Source organism: Ostrinia nubilalis, chromosome 3 (genome assembly GCF_963855985.1).
Source record: "Ostrinia nubilalis chromosome 3, ilOstNubi1.1, whole genome shotgun sequence".
Taxonomy (NCBI): Eukaryota; Metazoa; Arthropoda; class Insecta; order Lepidoptera; family Crambidae; genus Ostrinia; species Ostrinia nubilalis.
This window is the reverse complement of record NC_087090.1, coordinates 15,809,787-15,825,070: the sequence shown is the minus strand read 5'-3', so window position 1 is coordinate 15,825,070 and position 15,284 is coordinate 15,809,787. Positions and strand designations below refer to the sequence as shown.

Sequence of the window (15,284 nt, the reverse complement as noted above, 5' to 3'; positions counted from 1 at the left end):
TAACATGATGATTTACCGTTTTTAACTAAAGATTACCATGTTTAAAAACAACTTTGACGGGTGACACAGGTAAATAATAATTCATTAGGTCTTTTTAAAAGCTTGCCATTGAACTAACCAGTGTCCATGTGCACAATTGACGTCAGAAAAAGGAATTGAATGGAGAATGATGTCACAAAGCATAGATTACGATGTCAAAATTTCTAATTATGTTGAACCTGGGTGCCTTCAATTTAGAGGAAGTGACACCACTTTGCATTTCTAGAAGCGCGACACACGTCGTGTTTGTAATGGTGCGTCCGCACTGGGCGAACGGGCTCGCGCGGCAAACTCGACGTCCTGCTCACTCAACAAGAGCAGGGTGAGCAGAATGACCAGCGAGCCGCGCGAGCCCGTTCGCCCAGTGTAGACGCACCATAACAGAAATGGCGCTGCGTCTGTCCTTCTAGAAATTGTATGAAAACTATAGGCGCTTAACTTAGTCAGTGACTGAGGTATGAGAGTGCCACGGGAGGGTGTTTTTGTTGACGTCAAATGTCAGCGAGACGTCAGATTTGTATGCTCTGTCTGTCACGTCATAATATTATGTCAAAATCACCCCTCCTGTGCTGCCTCAGACACTGTCTCAGTTAACACATTGATGGACAGTAACGTTCACGGGCGTTCAGGTAGTAAAGGATGATACGACAGAACGCCAACAGACGTCATAGTTTTTATTCGTTTTATATTGAAACTGCTCCCAAAGGCAATGTATGTGAATAAGTAGTGTCATTTGGGAAGTAACTCTTAAATTGTACTGTCCAACAAAGTGTTAAGCGCTACAGCTATAGTAGTACAATGCAATGGCAGAAATATCTTCTGCACTGTCAAATATTGTTGTCAAATGAGTCTCAAAACTACCCACGTCCAGTCACCCCAAGCTAGGCTGCCACATATCGCCTGGTCATCATCATACAGTGCGGTGTTACAGAGCCCGCGCTCCTCACACCTGGCCCTGTGGTTCCCATTCCCTAACGCGGTGTTCAAGGACCAGCGCCAACACTCCTCCGACCTCAGGCAGAAGGTTTGACCGCCGGCTAGTGCTGCCTGCGCTATCGATAGTTCAATCAATGTCTTGGGAACTAGAGTGGTATCGATAAGAGATTTCGACGATTAAACAAGGGTGCGAAGATTCGAAATCATTACAAAAAAGTTACAATTGAGAAGATGATTAGATTTTTTTTAGTTGGAAACTTTATCGATATCATTTCTAGTTTTCGAGTTGCAGTTGTGAGCTATTGGTAGCGTTGCAACACGAGCACAGGCTGTTGATGTTAATACAACTAATCGGGGGTAGATGTGGTGGCACTCAGTTCGTGCATGTTATGATATCTCTCTATGTGATCTTATGTTTAGATGTTTGCGTCAACATTTGTTTTTTCAGTTTCCTTTGTTTTGTTTTACGTTAGAGACAAACGCGACATCGAGTCGTGCCGATCTGAGATGAGACGCGATCAAAAGGAAATATTTGTCGCGTCGTGTAGCGTTTTGAATCGCGTTGCGTTTATCGAAGAAGTAGGGTACCGCGTTAATTTATCATGTACTAAGTAGATGTATTGATAAGGATTTGTTATTGATGAAAATGTTTTACTATTCTTTATGGCATTCAGTTTTATTCTCTTTAATTTAAATTAATTTTTAAACGTTTCTCTGGTCACATGTAATGTTATTTAGTTTTATTGATTGAAAAACCAAATATGTAATCAAGACACGCGGTAGCGAGTCCAGCCAAGTTAGAAAAAATTGGTTTTACTTACATCGATCCAATTAATTATTTTAATAACTTTGGTGAAGTTAATGTATTAAGGTAAATTTAATTTTTAAATGTTGACGTAAACTTCTAAACGTTCACAATTGGCAACACCGCTACGCTATACGTTCGCACCCTTCAAAATTACACCCTGTTGTATTAGGTATATGGCCTATGTTCTATCTGTACCGTGCGCGTTCCTTGAGAGATATCGCAACTTAGGGTCAGTGAGGCCAGTTGTACCCACCTCACAACATTAAACCTTATTATTAGACACAACATTAGCTTAGTTAGAACTTATCCTCATCTGTAGCACAGTTGATAGGCATGTAACGTAACGTATTGTTATTGTGAAAACTTTAATAAAGTAAGTATTAATATTCATATTGATCTCTGTTCCTGGCACGTTGATTAAATTATTGTACAAATAAAAAATTAATATAGCTTGTCTACAAAGGTGGACTGATAGATCACTTGATATAGTTTTGATTTACAGCAAAGGTAATTTTAATTGGCGTACAAGAGAGCAGAGTTAGGTATGTCGAGCCAAATTTTCTGCCTGTTAATCATTACAGTGACCTGTTGCATTTGTCTAAAAGTAAATCATAAATAATGAAGACAAATCATTTGTTTTTGTTTACAATCCCCACGGGTGATTAAATTTAATTGTTACACTATTTAAAGGCGCGAAACTTGGCTCCGATAGTGAATTACAAAGTTAGTTATCTACGAATGTCGTTAATGTTGCATGCGATGTCGTTTGTCCCGTATTATTAGTTGTTACGTAGTTGTATTACAGTTTTACTACATGTATGACGTATGGACCGTTTGATGTATGCACCGCACCACACTGTAGGAGTTTACTAATATGACACCACTAATATTGTGACGTCCATCTGTGTTATTAGTTTTTATCTTAGACTGATTTATTATTACTGTTGTTATTAGTACTGTGATAGAATTAAATAAATTGTCCCGAGAACTAAGGCTCATCTAAAATAGTCGAACTTTGTGATATTTACCATATTTGATATAGAACTTGGCCTTCACTTCCGTACCTCCTAAATTCATTAACTTTACAACTTTGTGCTTTATTTTCAATTGAATATTAAATGCTTCTATGAGCCGTAATAATGCAATTTATTAATAATCAACACTTTGTATTAGCCATATGACTTGGAAGTATAAGTAACAATTTTTTTTAATCCACTAAAACATGAAATGGCAATGAATAGACATTGTCAAGTGAACTTCATGTTACTAAATTTTAACCAACATTGATTGCATACCGTTAGATCACTAAAACATGAGTAGCAGTAGAACTGTGAACCAAAGAATCCAGGTGTAATTCTAAGACATGTCCCTCGCCATTCCAGCTGTTCACTCTTTGGTCGTGGCTCCCGGTTCGCATCACGATGTATCAGCCAGTGCTGCTGTATACCACTGAAGAGCACGGCTGTTCGCTGACTACCTTCTACGTGCGTGTGGAACATCATGAGCCCACGCTGCTGATGATCAAGACTTGCAACAACGAGGTAGGCAGTAGACTAGCACAGGTCATGTGTACCAACTAGCACAGGTCGTGTGTACTAGCCAGTGCTGCTGTATACCACTGAGGAGCACGGCTGCTCACTAACTACCTTCTACGTGCGCGTGGAGCATCATGAGCCCACGCTGCTGATGATCAAGACTTGCAACAACGAGGTAGGCAGCAGAGTAGCACAGGTCATGTGTACCAACTAGCACAGGTCGTGTGTACTAGCCAGTGCTACTGTATGCCACTGAGGAGCACGGCTGCTCACTAACTACCTTCTACGTGCGTGTGGAGCATCATGAGCCCACGCTGCTGATGATCAAGACTTGCAACAACGAGGTAAGCAAAAGAGTAGCACAGTAGCCTTATTCACGTAACAAAACTTTAATGACAACAAATCTCTGAGTTACGATCCTATCGAGTAATCGTTCTATCGAAATGACCCTTGTGAATACGGATTTAGAACTGTTTTTCAATGGGATGACGTAACAAAACATCAATGACAACAAATCGCCTGAGTTACGATCCTATCGAGTAATCGTTCTACAAAAATGACCTTTGTGTATACGAATTTAGAACTGTTTTTCAATGGGACGATTTCTGAACGTCAGCGAGATCTTAACTGTCAAAATACGTGAATTAGGCCACAGGTCATGAGTACCAGCAAGCACAAGTCGAACAGTGTCTGCTGTGCTGTGTACCACCGAGGAGCACTTACTTCAAGGATTTCTCCACAACGACCGGTCCTGCGCTCCCGCATCCAGGTGCTTGCCGCGACCTTTACCAGATCGCGATCGATCGTCGGTTCACCTAGTAGGAGTTCGATTCAGTGTTTACCACCTCTGAAAGATAGTTGACTAAAGCCTGGTCCGTCAGCACGTAGAATCCCGTCCAATGACCCCAAGCTACCCATCCCTATCGCTATGCTGTCGCGACTGTGCGACGGGCGCCCGCAGTGAGTGTGCGAGCGCGACAGCAACATAATTACGCGCGAGCAATAGGGATGGGTAGCTTGGGGTCATTGGACGGGATTCTACTTGCTCACGGACCAGGCTTTAGTGACCATAATTTTTACAATTCGCACCATAGAAGAACTTACAATCCAGAATTAAAATCCACACCTCAGCTTAATCAACTAATTTATAATCAAAACAATATCAAGTAAAATTAATACTAAAATGTTACCACAGGTGTTCGGAGCATATTGTTCGACGCGGTGGTTCGAACGAAACCAGAAAGACGAGCGCGGCAACCGGCAGGCCTACTTCGGGACCGGCGAGACATTCCTGTTCAGGTGAGATATTTAATCCAGGGTTAATCCAGGTCTTAGATGAAGCCTATAGTCTAATCTACTTACTAATAAAAGTTACACACGCGTTAAATCACTTAAACGGGACTATTTTCAACTTTCGTACCCATTGTAACTGCTGATTGTTGATTCTGGCTACACAGCAGTATTGGCTTGTCAATATAAATGCAACTATAGTCTGCTCTGCGAGCACGTAGAATTTTGTCCAATGACCCCAAGCTACCCATCCTTATCGCTCGCGCGTAATTATATTGCTGTCGCGACTGCGACGGACGCCCGCAGTGAGTGTGCGAGCGATAAGGATGGTAGCTTGGGGTCATTGGACAAAATTCTACGTGCTCGCAGACCGGGCTTTAGATGAAGCCTATAGTCTAATCTAATTACTGATAAAAGTTACGCGTTGAATCACTTAGGCTGAGTTGCACCACTAACTGTTACAGTAACTATGACGATAACCGGTGATTTTTGTATGGAGTTTGACACACTTTTGACGTTTGTTAAAGTAAGATGGTGGACTCACTATTTTCTACTTTCGTACCCATTGTAACGGCTGATTGTTGATTCTGGATACACAGCAGTATTGGCTTGTCAATATAAATGTAACTAGTGAAGGCAAAATTTATCCCGGAGGGAAGTTAAACTGTTATTGAACCACTAGACCACTAGTTTAAAGTATGTTTTTTGTATGGAAATAACATTTCAAACTGGTGTTCAACAAGGGTGTAACTTTTATTAGTATGTGGGTAAATGCAATCTGTCGTATTATTATTCGTATTTCTATGATTATGAGCTTTTATTTTGTGTATTTGTTTATTAGGTACAATCGTACAACAAAACCACATCGTTGCATTGATTCAACTTGGTGAAACTTAATGTGAAATGCACAATCTTTTTCAGAAAACACTTATATTTAATTGAATTCTTATGTTCTTTCTTATTTATTTAGTATATGTATGTTATTAAAGCCGGTCTTTGAGCACATATAATTTTGTCCAATGACCCCAAGCTACCCATTCTTATCGCTCGCGCGAAATTATATTGCTGTCGCGACTGTGCGACGGGCGCCCGCAGTGAGTGTGCGAGCGCGACAGCGACATAATTACGCGCGAGCGATAAGGATGGGTAGCTTGGGGTCATTGGACAAAATTCTATGTGCTCAGAGACCAGACTATAGATGCTATAGCCCAAGCTCTGCTTAGTTTGTAGCCATTTACCTAATTTATGAAATAGTTTATAATATTTTGTTTTATTATTGGGGCTTATATTTTTAATTTATGTCTATCTATTTAGACTTCTATTTACATTAATCGAAGCCTTCGGGTACAAGCTGTAAAGCTCTTGCCATTCTGTTCACTGGTGCGTATCACGGTGGACTTACTACTCTTTGCATGCAACACTTGTTTTTTTAACTTGTTTATAAAAATATTGTTGTTTGTATTGTTTTTGTACTGATATCTAAAATATGACTAGTTTGTTTTGGTCTTTTGTGTGTTTTGTTGGTTGTTTATTGCTATTTATAGTTTTGTTTGACATTTAGATATCTGAAATATACTCGGCATCAAATAAATCGCACCTCCCGCGACAAGCACTTATGAAACGTATGCATCCCCACTTCCCACCAACATTGGTACCATTTGAAAGTCTAGTTCTAAACTTCATTTCATTAAAGGAAAGTTTGTTACCCCAAAAATGTGTTTTTAGAAGGATCCAGAGTCACTTCTTCAAAAAATATGTAGTTACGCTTGAACCAACTTTTATGGCTATAAAATTGTTAAATTGGGATTAATCGCTACCCATCTGTTAAAAAGGACAAGTAAGATCATTATTTGGTTTTATAACCAAAAGAATTGGTCTACTTGGTCCCAGAGGTGAGCCCCAACTGAGGTCTTTTTTCAAGTCACATTTATGGTACCTGTTGATTGTTTACAAAAAAAATTAATGTGTTTTTCTGTAAGTTTATTTATTGGGCTTTCAAATAACACCAATATTGTTGGGGCACCATGATTGTGTCAAAAGAAAATCTTGAAAGTTCGCGTCGCAGAAGGTGCGATTTATTTGATGTTGAGTGTAGTTAATTTATTATTTTGTTTGTTGTTTTTATTTTTATCTTTTTGTGCATGACAATTAATATTTCAATTTTATCGATTATAATGTATACGTCATTCTGTATACAATATTGTTTGTGCTGTTTGCGGTTTGTTGATTTAAAAATGTGAGACCATTTTTAAAGTACATAACTTATCTTCACGTCATGCTTTGGTTTTTTAATGAACCTGAATCTTACATTACTTAGTTCGTCATTCATAATGTTTTTTATGATTTTATACATAATTAATAGAATTAACCCTGTACTATGTTCCAAATTCAGTAAAAAAATAATTGTACAGCCTTCAGCTCCAATTTACGAAATGACGCTCTAAAGTCTAAACTCAAAAATCAAGCATTGACTATGCCTTGCAATTGACTGTCTAAAATTTAGACTGAAATCTGTCAATCAAAGGTCTTACGCCCGTATTTACAAACGATGCTTGCCTAAGTGAAGCAGCAAATCGAACGCACAGCGTTGAATAGAGCTCTGTGATTGGTTCGTGTGTCACCCTGTGCGTCCACGTGCACTGTGAGACCTCATAGTAATGTTTGTGAATACGGGCGTTAATCTCTGCTTGCTTTTGAAACAAATTTAGATCGTTGTTTCGTTGGGTCCAAAAAAGTATCATGTCATCAATGTATGTCATCAAAATATGACACCACCAAATCTGGAGCAAAGCACATCACTAACGAACCGCTAACAGCACAACCGAGCAGTGTCCCAACGTGATTCGCTTGCAGCCTTTACCCGGAGCGCGCGAAATATCCATGGGTGGGCGTCGCCGCTCCAGACAGTAAGGGCGAAGACACCCGCTTATCCCACGGCTCCGAACTCTTCATGGCGGCTGATTCCAAGATGATCACCATCGGCGGCGGGTCAGTCATTATTTTATTCCCACTAGTTTATTATTACCTTCCCACTTGCAGCCTCCACCCGGTCCGAGCTAAGTACCCCTGGGTGGGATGTCTCCAAGAAGACGAGGATCCTCGCACCCCTCACGCGAGGTCACTGTTCATGGCGGCCGATAACACTATGGTCACCATCGGCGGGGGGTATGTCGTGTGGTGTTTGTGTGAATCACGAAGCGTGGAGCTTCGCTGGCGAGCACTTAACTAAATGATGCTATATCTTAGGCCCAAAACAGACGGTGAAACGCAACTGCAACGAAACTGCAACTGCTAGTTACTTTTGTGTTGCATGTAAGTTTCTGCCATAACCAGTTTGAAACTTTCAAGTTTCAGTTTCATTCATCAGAATGATCAGAAAGTTGCAGTTTCGTTGCAGTTGCGTTTCACCGTCTGTTCTGGGCCTTAGTTCTAACATCACGTAAACAGATAAAGAACAATGGAAATCCTTTTTTTAACTTATGACCTCGAAACTTGTCTTTTGATGGGTTGAGCATCGAGCGATTGGCATGACAAAACCTCCAAAAATGACTTATGTGATGTTAGAACTGTCACGAATCGTGTTAGCTGACGTCACGACGTGATGTCATTCCTACTCATTTTTAACTTTTCAGCAAATATAACCTACTATGATACTTGACTGTTTTAAAGAATTTTGATTTGTGTTTTGTTTTACTGTACATTTTGCTCTAATTTATCTAATACACGTTGTTTTATGTGACGTTCTCCCATTTGCTAAACCTTGAACTGCGACCATACTGTAGTTTGGGAAACTGGTCTCAGATCTTATCACCCCTTTTAACATAAAGGATGTATGAAACAAGTTGACAAACACTTTTAAGGTGGATATCCACTTTCTTGACAAACCTACGCAATTCAAGTCGTGCGTGTAATTTATGAGCAAATCTCTAGAGCAGTTGCAGGAGAGAGGAGCGTACGATATTCGCAAGTTAGTGGATGGCCACCTTAATAGCAACTTGAAAGTTTGTATAGTATTGTCTCGCTCTTGCTCGGTAAAGGACTCGAAAAGTAAAAGTGAGACAACGCTACGAATCTCGAATAGAACCAATAGAGTACGATGCGATACGATCTGACGCTAGTCCCACAGACTACTCCAGTATGGTTGTGAAGACTTCGAATTTGCCAATAACATAGTAATTATCATCTTCCAGTGACGGGCAAGCGATCTGGATGGACGAGAACATAAGGTTCGGCAAGACTGACCGCTGCTCCACCTTCAACAACCCGCCTCTGTGCCCCAGCGGTGACTTCGAGATACGAGTGTTGGAGGTATACGGTTTCTCCGGCGCATGAGCGTCCACGGAGTGATATAATCTCGATATCAACGTGATTTGAGTGCCACATCCCTACGGTTGACACCCATGTGCTTTTTTTAAAAGGCATTTGCAGTGGAACACCTCCGATTAAGCCAAATTTGAAATCAATGTGTTCATTTCTTATTGCTTTACTGTTTTCTCAAAGAATTCTAATCGGAAGACTTTTGTACTTTATTTATTGTACCTGGCAACACGATGTTAGGGATTATCTATGGTTTTACATAGACGAAGTATCCCTGTTGCAGAGTTTTGATTATAATTTACAATGATGTAAAATTTACTGAGGAAATAAGTTCAGAAATATGCAAAGAATACATTATTTTGAATTTTGTTTTTAAACACGATTATGGTATTGACAGTATTTTCAGTTGAAAAGCCTTTATTAGGAAAGCAGATGGGTGAAAATCGTTTGTAATCGGGATGTTGTACTGTTACTTTTGTTACATGGTGTCATATCCCCGAGTGTGATAATGTTGTGATCGGGGCCGCTGCGCGAGCCGGTCGAGACTCCGGAATATTCGCCGCCATTTTCGCGACCTATCCAATCCGTGAACATCGAAATAATCATATTGTATTTTTACGAAATAAACAAAAAAACGCACTCTCCAAGTGTCTTTCTACTTAGCCGATGCAATATTTTTGTTGCAAACTCATGTAATTGTATACTCTCGCGAAAATTACGTATGACAGTGAAAACTTTATTCGATGTATTGATAGTCCCTTGCCGTTAACAGACTGTGTAGTTGTATTCCTATATTTATTCTACGAATCGTAAATCTCTGTGTGTGGCCCCGTAGCTATCCTATCGATGTGAACATAGCTGTCCTTTTAAGACAACGAAGACGGGGAAAGTAGGTTGTTTCGATGTATATTTACTCGTGTTTAGATGTCTGAGTGTAAGTACAAATTGAGTGTATCGTACCTACTCTTGATGGATTTAATACGCTTATATGAAAGCAATATGTATCTGTGGGGCCTAGCCGTGCGGTGAAGTTGTTTCGCCGGCGTCGTGTGAACATTCCAGTGACTCGGGCCTGCCCGACGCACTCGGTCGCCGCGAAACATCCATTACAACCTCTGTTCGTCTCGTTTGGACTCAGAAGGCTGGCGGGTGCGGGCATAGACTACGCCATAGACAATGCGCCTTGTTTCTTTCCGAAAAAAACAAAACGCATTCAAAATGGAACAACCAATATTGGCACTGTTAATTGGTCCAAACGTCAGTATTTCGGTATCATATGAAATATCATTGTCGCTTTTAGATATATAAATGTAATAATATACTCAAACTGTAATCACTTGTCGTTGCTCACAAAAATATACCAAAGAAATTAATTGTAGAGAGCCTTGCTTTTCTGTTCGTATGTTCGATCGTTAAGGTTTATATCACCGTCGCATGTTTTGTATAAGAACTAGAACGCACACGTTTTTTATCCATATTTGTCGAACATATCTAACAGGGAGGCAAATGGGGGTTATTGGGGAGTCATTTTTTGTCCAATATTTTTATTTCTTTCCAAAATAGTTGCTCTTTTAAAGTTTATTTTTGTCGATACCTTCACGCCACTTAATATCATTAATCCGAACAGTCACTCAAATGTTTAGTGACAAAATCGAGGTATTTGACATGAATAAACTTTAAAAGTAGGTAATCGATTGACTGATTGACTTTCTTCATTAATCCCCTCTAAAAAGGCGGCTGCACACGTACGGTAAACTGGTGTATTTTCTACGTTTACTCAACGCAATTATTAGAACTTATATCAACCGATTGTCGCCCAGATAAGTCAACGTAGCTGAACCTTAGTAGCCTGCGTGCGCGCCGTCTTTGTAATATGTCGGTGATTATAACACTGCCATTTGCAGTTCATAGTATTATTTAACGCGTATTCGAAGGTTATGTGCCAAAATTGGACCTATATTATTGGATATAAATTGGTTGGTATGGCCTGTCTAAAGTATTGCAATTTCATTTTTTTATAACTTTTAATTTTAAATTTAATTTTACGTACACGCACATTGTGTATTATTAATTTACATCAAAAATTTGACGAAGCGGTAGTGGATGAATTTTTTTGAGGATTATGATTGGCTATTTATGTATAGAATGGCAAAACGAGTGTTATGTAATTTAGGCGTTCGCAATGCAAATTATCGATACAAAGTCACAACTTTTACAAGATACATATCCCTGTTGGTACAAAGGGGTCGACCTGCGTTCATATCACCCGCGGCTTATTCTGCCTACTTTTATTATTATTTTGTTTTGTAAATATTTGAGTTAGGTCGCTGCGCGCTGCATCGCGCCGTCGCGTCGGTCCAGTGCGCATCGACGTTTGAATGTAGTGAAAATGGGATTTGTCATGGTACTACAAACAATATGTTTATCAAAAGCCTAAGACTTGTTTTAAATTCAGATAATTTATGTAATTTATTGAGTAGGTAACATGTAATATTTTATGTACGTTAACTAGCGTCTTTGTGCGGGCGGAGGGAAGACTATCGCCCGATGCGTTAATTGACTATTATGTATTATTAAGGCGGTTGTGTTTGCCAACCGCGTGTGACGTGGCATCGGCGTTCGTTAGCTTAGTTCCGTCCGCCGTCCGCAGAGCGGCGCCACTCGCGATATGTTGCTGTTAGCCAATTCGTCGTTGATCAGTGTAAAGTCTAGTCTTTATCCTGTTTTTTTATCTCTAACGATATAATTATATCTAAATATTTACGAATCGATATTTAAAATAAAATGTGCGATTTAGTTCCGCTCAAGGAACAAGTAGGCTCGTGGTTAGTTAGTGTATAAGTACATTTAATGTAAAATAATACAGTTATTAATCTCCATTCTCCCTTTCAGTATTTGTGGTGTATGTTTTTTTATGTGAGAGCATATGGAGCGCGAGCTTTGTTTTGTTACAGTGTACTGTTACATTCGAGTAGGTTTAGGCCGCCGCAGTGGCGGTGCAACTCGTTTATGGTAATGTAAATGTTGCTTTATAATGTCTACAAAATATATAATCCTGTATACAAATTGTCGTTTTTTTTCTTATCATCATGACTGGTGTTCGTTAATGGGAGGGCAGAATATTCTGTGTAATTTTATTAAATCTTAAGCTTATTAAATAATAATAATAAATACTCTTTATTGCACACCAAAGAACAGAACAGAAAGAAAAGGAACTTATTAAACATTGATTGAACACAAATTTACAACTCAACAATTCCCCACGCAACCTGTACCTCTAGTAGGAAAAACTTTCGAGTTCGTTTCGTTGCGTATTCAAAGTGTCATCGAAAAATTTTGTATGAAAAATTAAACAGCGCCCCCTAGGGCGGCTATAATATAGGGGGCGCTGTTTAATTTTTCATACAAAATTTTTCGATGACACTTTGAATACGCAACGAAACGAACTCGAAAGTTTTTCCTACTAGAGGTACTGCACGCTAGTGCTCAAGCATTTTTACTACACATTACAAATTTTTAGTAGTTTGGTTATGATTTCGTTGGCCTTGCTGATAGCTTGCTTATCTGGAGATGAATCCTGAACTATGAATAATGATATTACGCTTCAAAAAAACTGGTGACATTGGTCCCAGAGCAGCCCCCCTAGACAAAACGCACTTTTTGATCAAATCGAAAATCGAATCAGTCAAAACTCCATACAAAAAAGGGGCTTTTCGACCATTTATCGACTGGTTTGCGATTATAATTTGCACTTTGTCTAGACCCACAGCTTCCTAGAGATTACTTCTTGTATTACCAGCTACAACAGACAGTATCAATTAGCCTATGCGCAGACCTCTAATCCATATCTGTGGCGCAGACCATTGATTTTTTTGTCGGCCGATAGTTTAGTCGGGCAGTTGATCAGTATGGGCATGTATGGAAGTGCGCACATTACGCCGATTCGATTTGGCCGATTCTTCATAAATTTAAAATCGGGAACAACTATCGGCCAACTAAAAATCGATGGTCTGCGCCTAGTCTTAAAGGTCGCGAAGCGAGAGTTAAGTAGTGTTGCAACTCGTTGCGCGAGCTGCACGTAGGCCAAGTTATCCATGACAATGCCGTAAAAAAGAAAAAAAAAAAAGTCAATTTTGACAATGACATTGACGTTTTTGAGGCTGTCAATTTGTGTTTTAGAAAAAAATGCAGTGTTGCCAGAAGGTTACTTTTGTAACCTTTTAGGTTACTTTTGAACTGCATTGGTTACTTTTAGGTTACACTAATGAAAAGGTTACTTTTAGGTGATTTTTCAGAAATTGTAGAATTAAGTTTTACAGGTTATTCAGTAAAAAATATTAATAGTGACAATTTAAAAATTATGTCATAAACTGCATTTAAACATGAATTTGATTTATTATTTGTTATTGAGTTTTAGCGAATGTTTTTCGATAATATGACCTAGCGAATGTTTTTCGAGAATACGACCGGTCACTTTCGGTCTTCATGGAATGGTCGAAATTTCGAATTAATTTAGGTAAACGATTTGATGATCAATTATTGTATTCATTTTCCATCCATGAACAACCTTACACAATCGCTCCGCACCCCCCCCCCCCCCCCCCCCCCCGGTATGAAGGTTACTTTTTATTCAAAAAGGTTACATTTTTTTACATTTCTGGTAATTTCTGACAAGACCCGACTGGCAACACTGAAAAAATGTTTTGTTGCTCGAATCGAATCGTATTTTGTATCATGCCGGAAAAAAATTGAAAGTAACTAAAATAAGTCATCAACAGTTCACAAAACAATTAAAATTCTGATCATGAAGCCCGAAGAAGAATCTGTCGTGGAGGACGAAGTTGCTCCAGCTGGGGACGTAATTGGTGACACCGCTTACAGTGAGCGCTTTGTTTTGAAAATATTGCTGAAACTGGCCAATTTGGATTCCCTAAAAGACGAATTTCGGGAGAAGCCCTTTGAAGAAGACTTATGCTTGCTGTGGGACATGACTGCCGAGCGTGACGTGGTCCTCTTTCTGTTAAAACACGACGTGTTAAATCTATTCAACTTCGCTTTGCCCATCATTGATTCTCCTCGGATCATCGAAATTATGGTGGGCATCGTTGGGAATATGTGCTGCCATAAAGAAACAACTAGTACGCTTCTAAAAATGGACTCGTTTATCAAGAACCTACTGGAATATATCAAGACCGACGATAGTCTAATACTTGTGCAGTTGCTACGTCTGATCAATTCAGCACTGTTTCTGGCGGAGGATGAAGATTTAGTCATATGGATGGGCTTCTTCGAATCTCTAGCCTATTCTGAAGCACTCTATTTCATGTTAAAGAATTCCTCCAATAAGGAATTACTAATCACAGTTTTAGAGAACTTCAACACTGTTTGCACATACCTAAACGCTGAAAAAACTAGGACTAGATTTTTTACACATTTCGTAAATAAAGATGCACTGGAAGCTCTGACAACTGCCTGCACAGAAGTTATTGATAATCAAAAAACATTGTGTGAAAGAGACGAGCTAGAGAGAGTATCTGTAGTAAGTATGCAGGTAACTCTGGTTCTGATAGGTTTCGACAAATCCCTGGAATTATACAATGAAAACAAAGAATGTTTAGCAACTATGATCAACCACATTCTTCTTTACTATGAAGATAAGTTCCTGAACCAGAAGGAAATGGATACAGACTTGGTTGATATAATTGATTCTACTAACACAATAGTTAACACTGTACAGCTCAATGAGATTTGTGAGCCGAGCACATTTTTTATACCTAGTTATTGTATGTGGACTGCTATTTGCACTTTAAAGGATCACCAAAATGGTGGAGGTGATTTTGAAGAGGATCACGCTGACAGAGATGAATTTCTGAAGAAGATTAAAGCACCACTAAGTAACTTGCTTTGTGGGTACATGTTGCATTGCTCAGAGAGTAACTTGAGCACTGTTTTGGATGCCAGTAAAGAAGACTATGAAAACATACTAGGTGGTTTAGAAGATAAGGAACTGCTATCAAATGTTTCTAAAAGGACAGCCAGCTACAGAACCAGATTAAAAGAGCATGTAGATGTGTAATAAATATTTTTAAATTGAACAAATTAATGTAGTCATTTCTTTTAATAGGATCACCTTTATTTAGATTTAGAGTGAGGTACATTTTCAAATGATAAGACGCCTATGGCTAGTTAAGGATTATGTATGGCCCATAAGATAGGTTTATTGTACACCCACTAGCTATTCCTGCGAGAATATCGTACGCATATCGAAAAATTAATACGGATACCTTCATTGGTGAAAACCGCATGCAAATCCGTTCAGTAGGTTTGGACTTAATCGCGAACAGACGAACGCGTCACGC

General features: G+C 39.2%; 2 protein-coding genes across 2 annotated transcripts in view; both read left to right on the top strand.

Moving 5' to 3' along the window:
• The window catches only part of LOC135088061 (GTPase-activating protein skywalker), a 116,419-nt gene extending 104,428 nt beyond the window's left edge, over positions 1 to 11,991 (top strand). Inside the window, exons 10-13 of the mRNA XM_063982947.1 lie at positions 3,166 to 3,324; positions 4,514 to 4,617; positions 7,462 to 7,596; positions 8,799 to 11,991. Of these exons, the coding sequence (XP_063839017.1) occupies positions 3,166 to 3,324; positions 4,514 to 4,617; positions 7,462 to 7,596; positions 8,799 to 8,940 (540 nt within the window). The 3' untranslated portion in view covers positions 8,941 to 11,991. The remainder of the gene's footprint in view (positions 1 to 3,165; positions 3,325 to 4,513; positions 4,618 to 7,461; positions 7,597 to 8,798) is intronic.
• A 1,606-nt stretch (positions 11,992 to 13,597) lies between these two features.
• LOC135088036 (uncharacterized) lies at positions 13,598 to 15,024 on the top strand. The gene has a single exon (XM_063982916.1). It carries the CDS (start codon positions 13,730 to 13,732, stop codon positions 14,999 to 15,001), a length of 1,272 nt encoding a protein of 423 aa, XP_063838986.1. The 5' UTR covers positions 13,598 to 13,729; the 3' UTR covers positions 15,002 to 15,024.
• The last annotated feature ends 260 nt before the right edge of the window (positions 15,025 to 15,284 follow it).

Bases quoted from the DNA above. Each gene is read 5' to 3' on its own strand.
- LOC135088036 (XM_063982916.1), top strand. From the start codon at position 13,730: ATGAAGCCCGAAGAAGAATCTGTCGTGGAGGACGAAGTTGCTCCAGCT.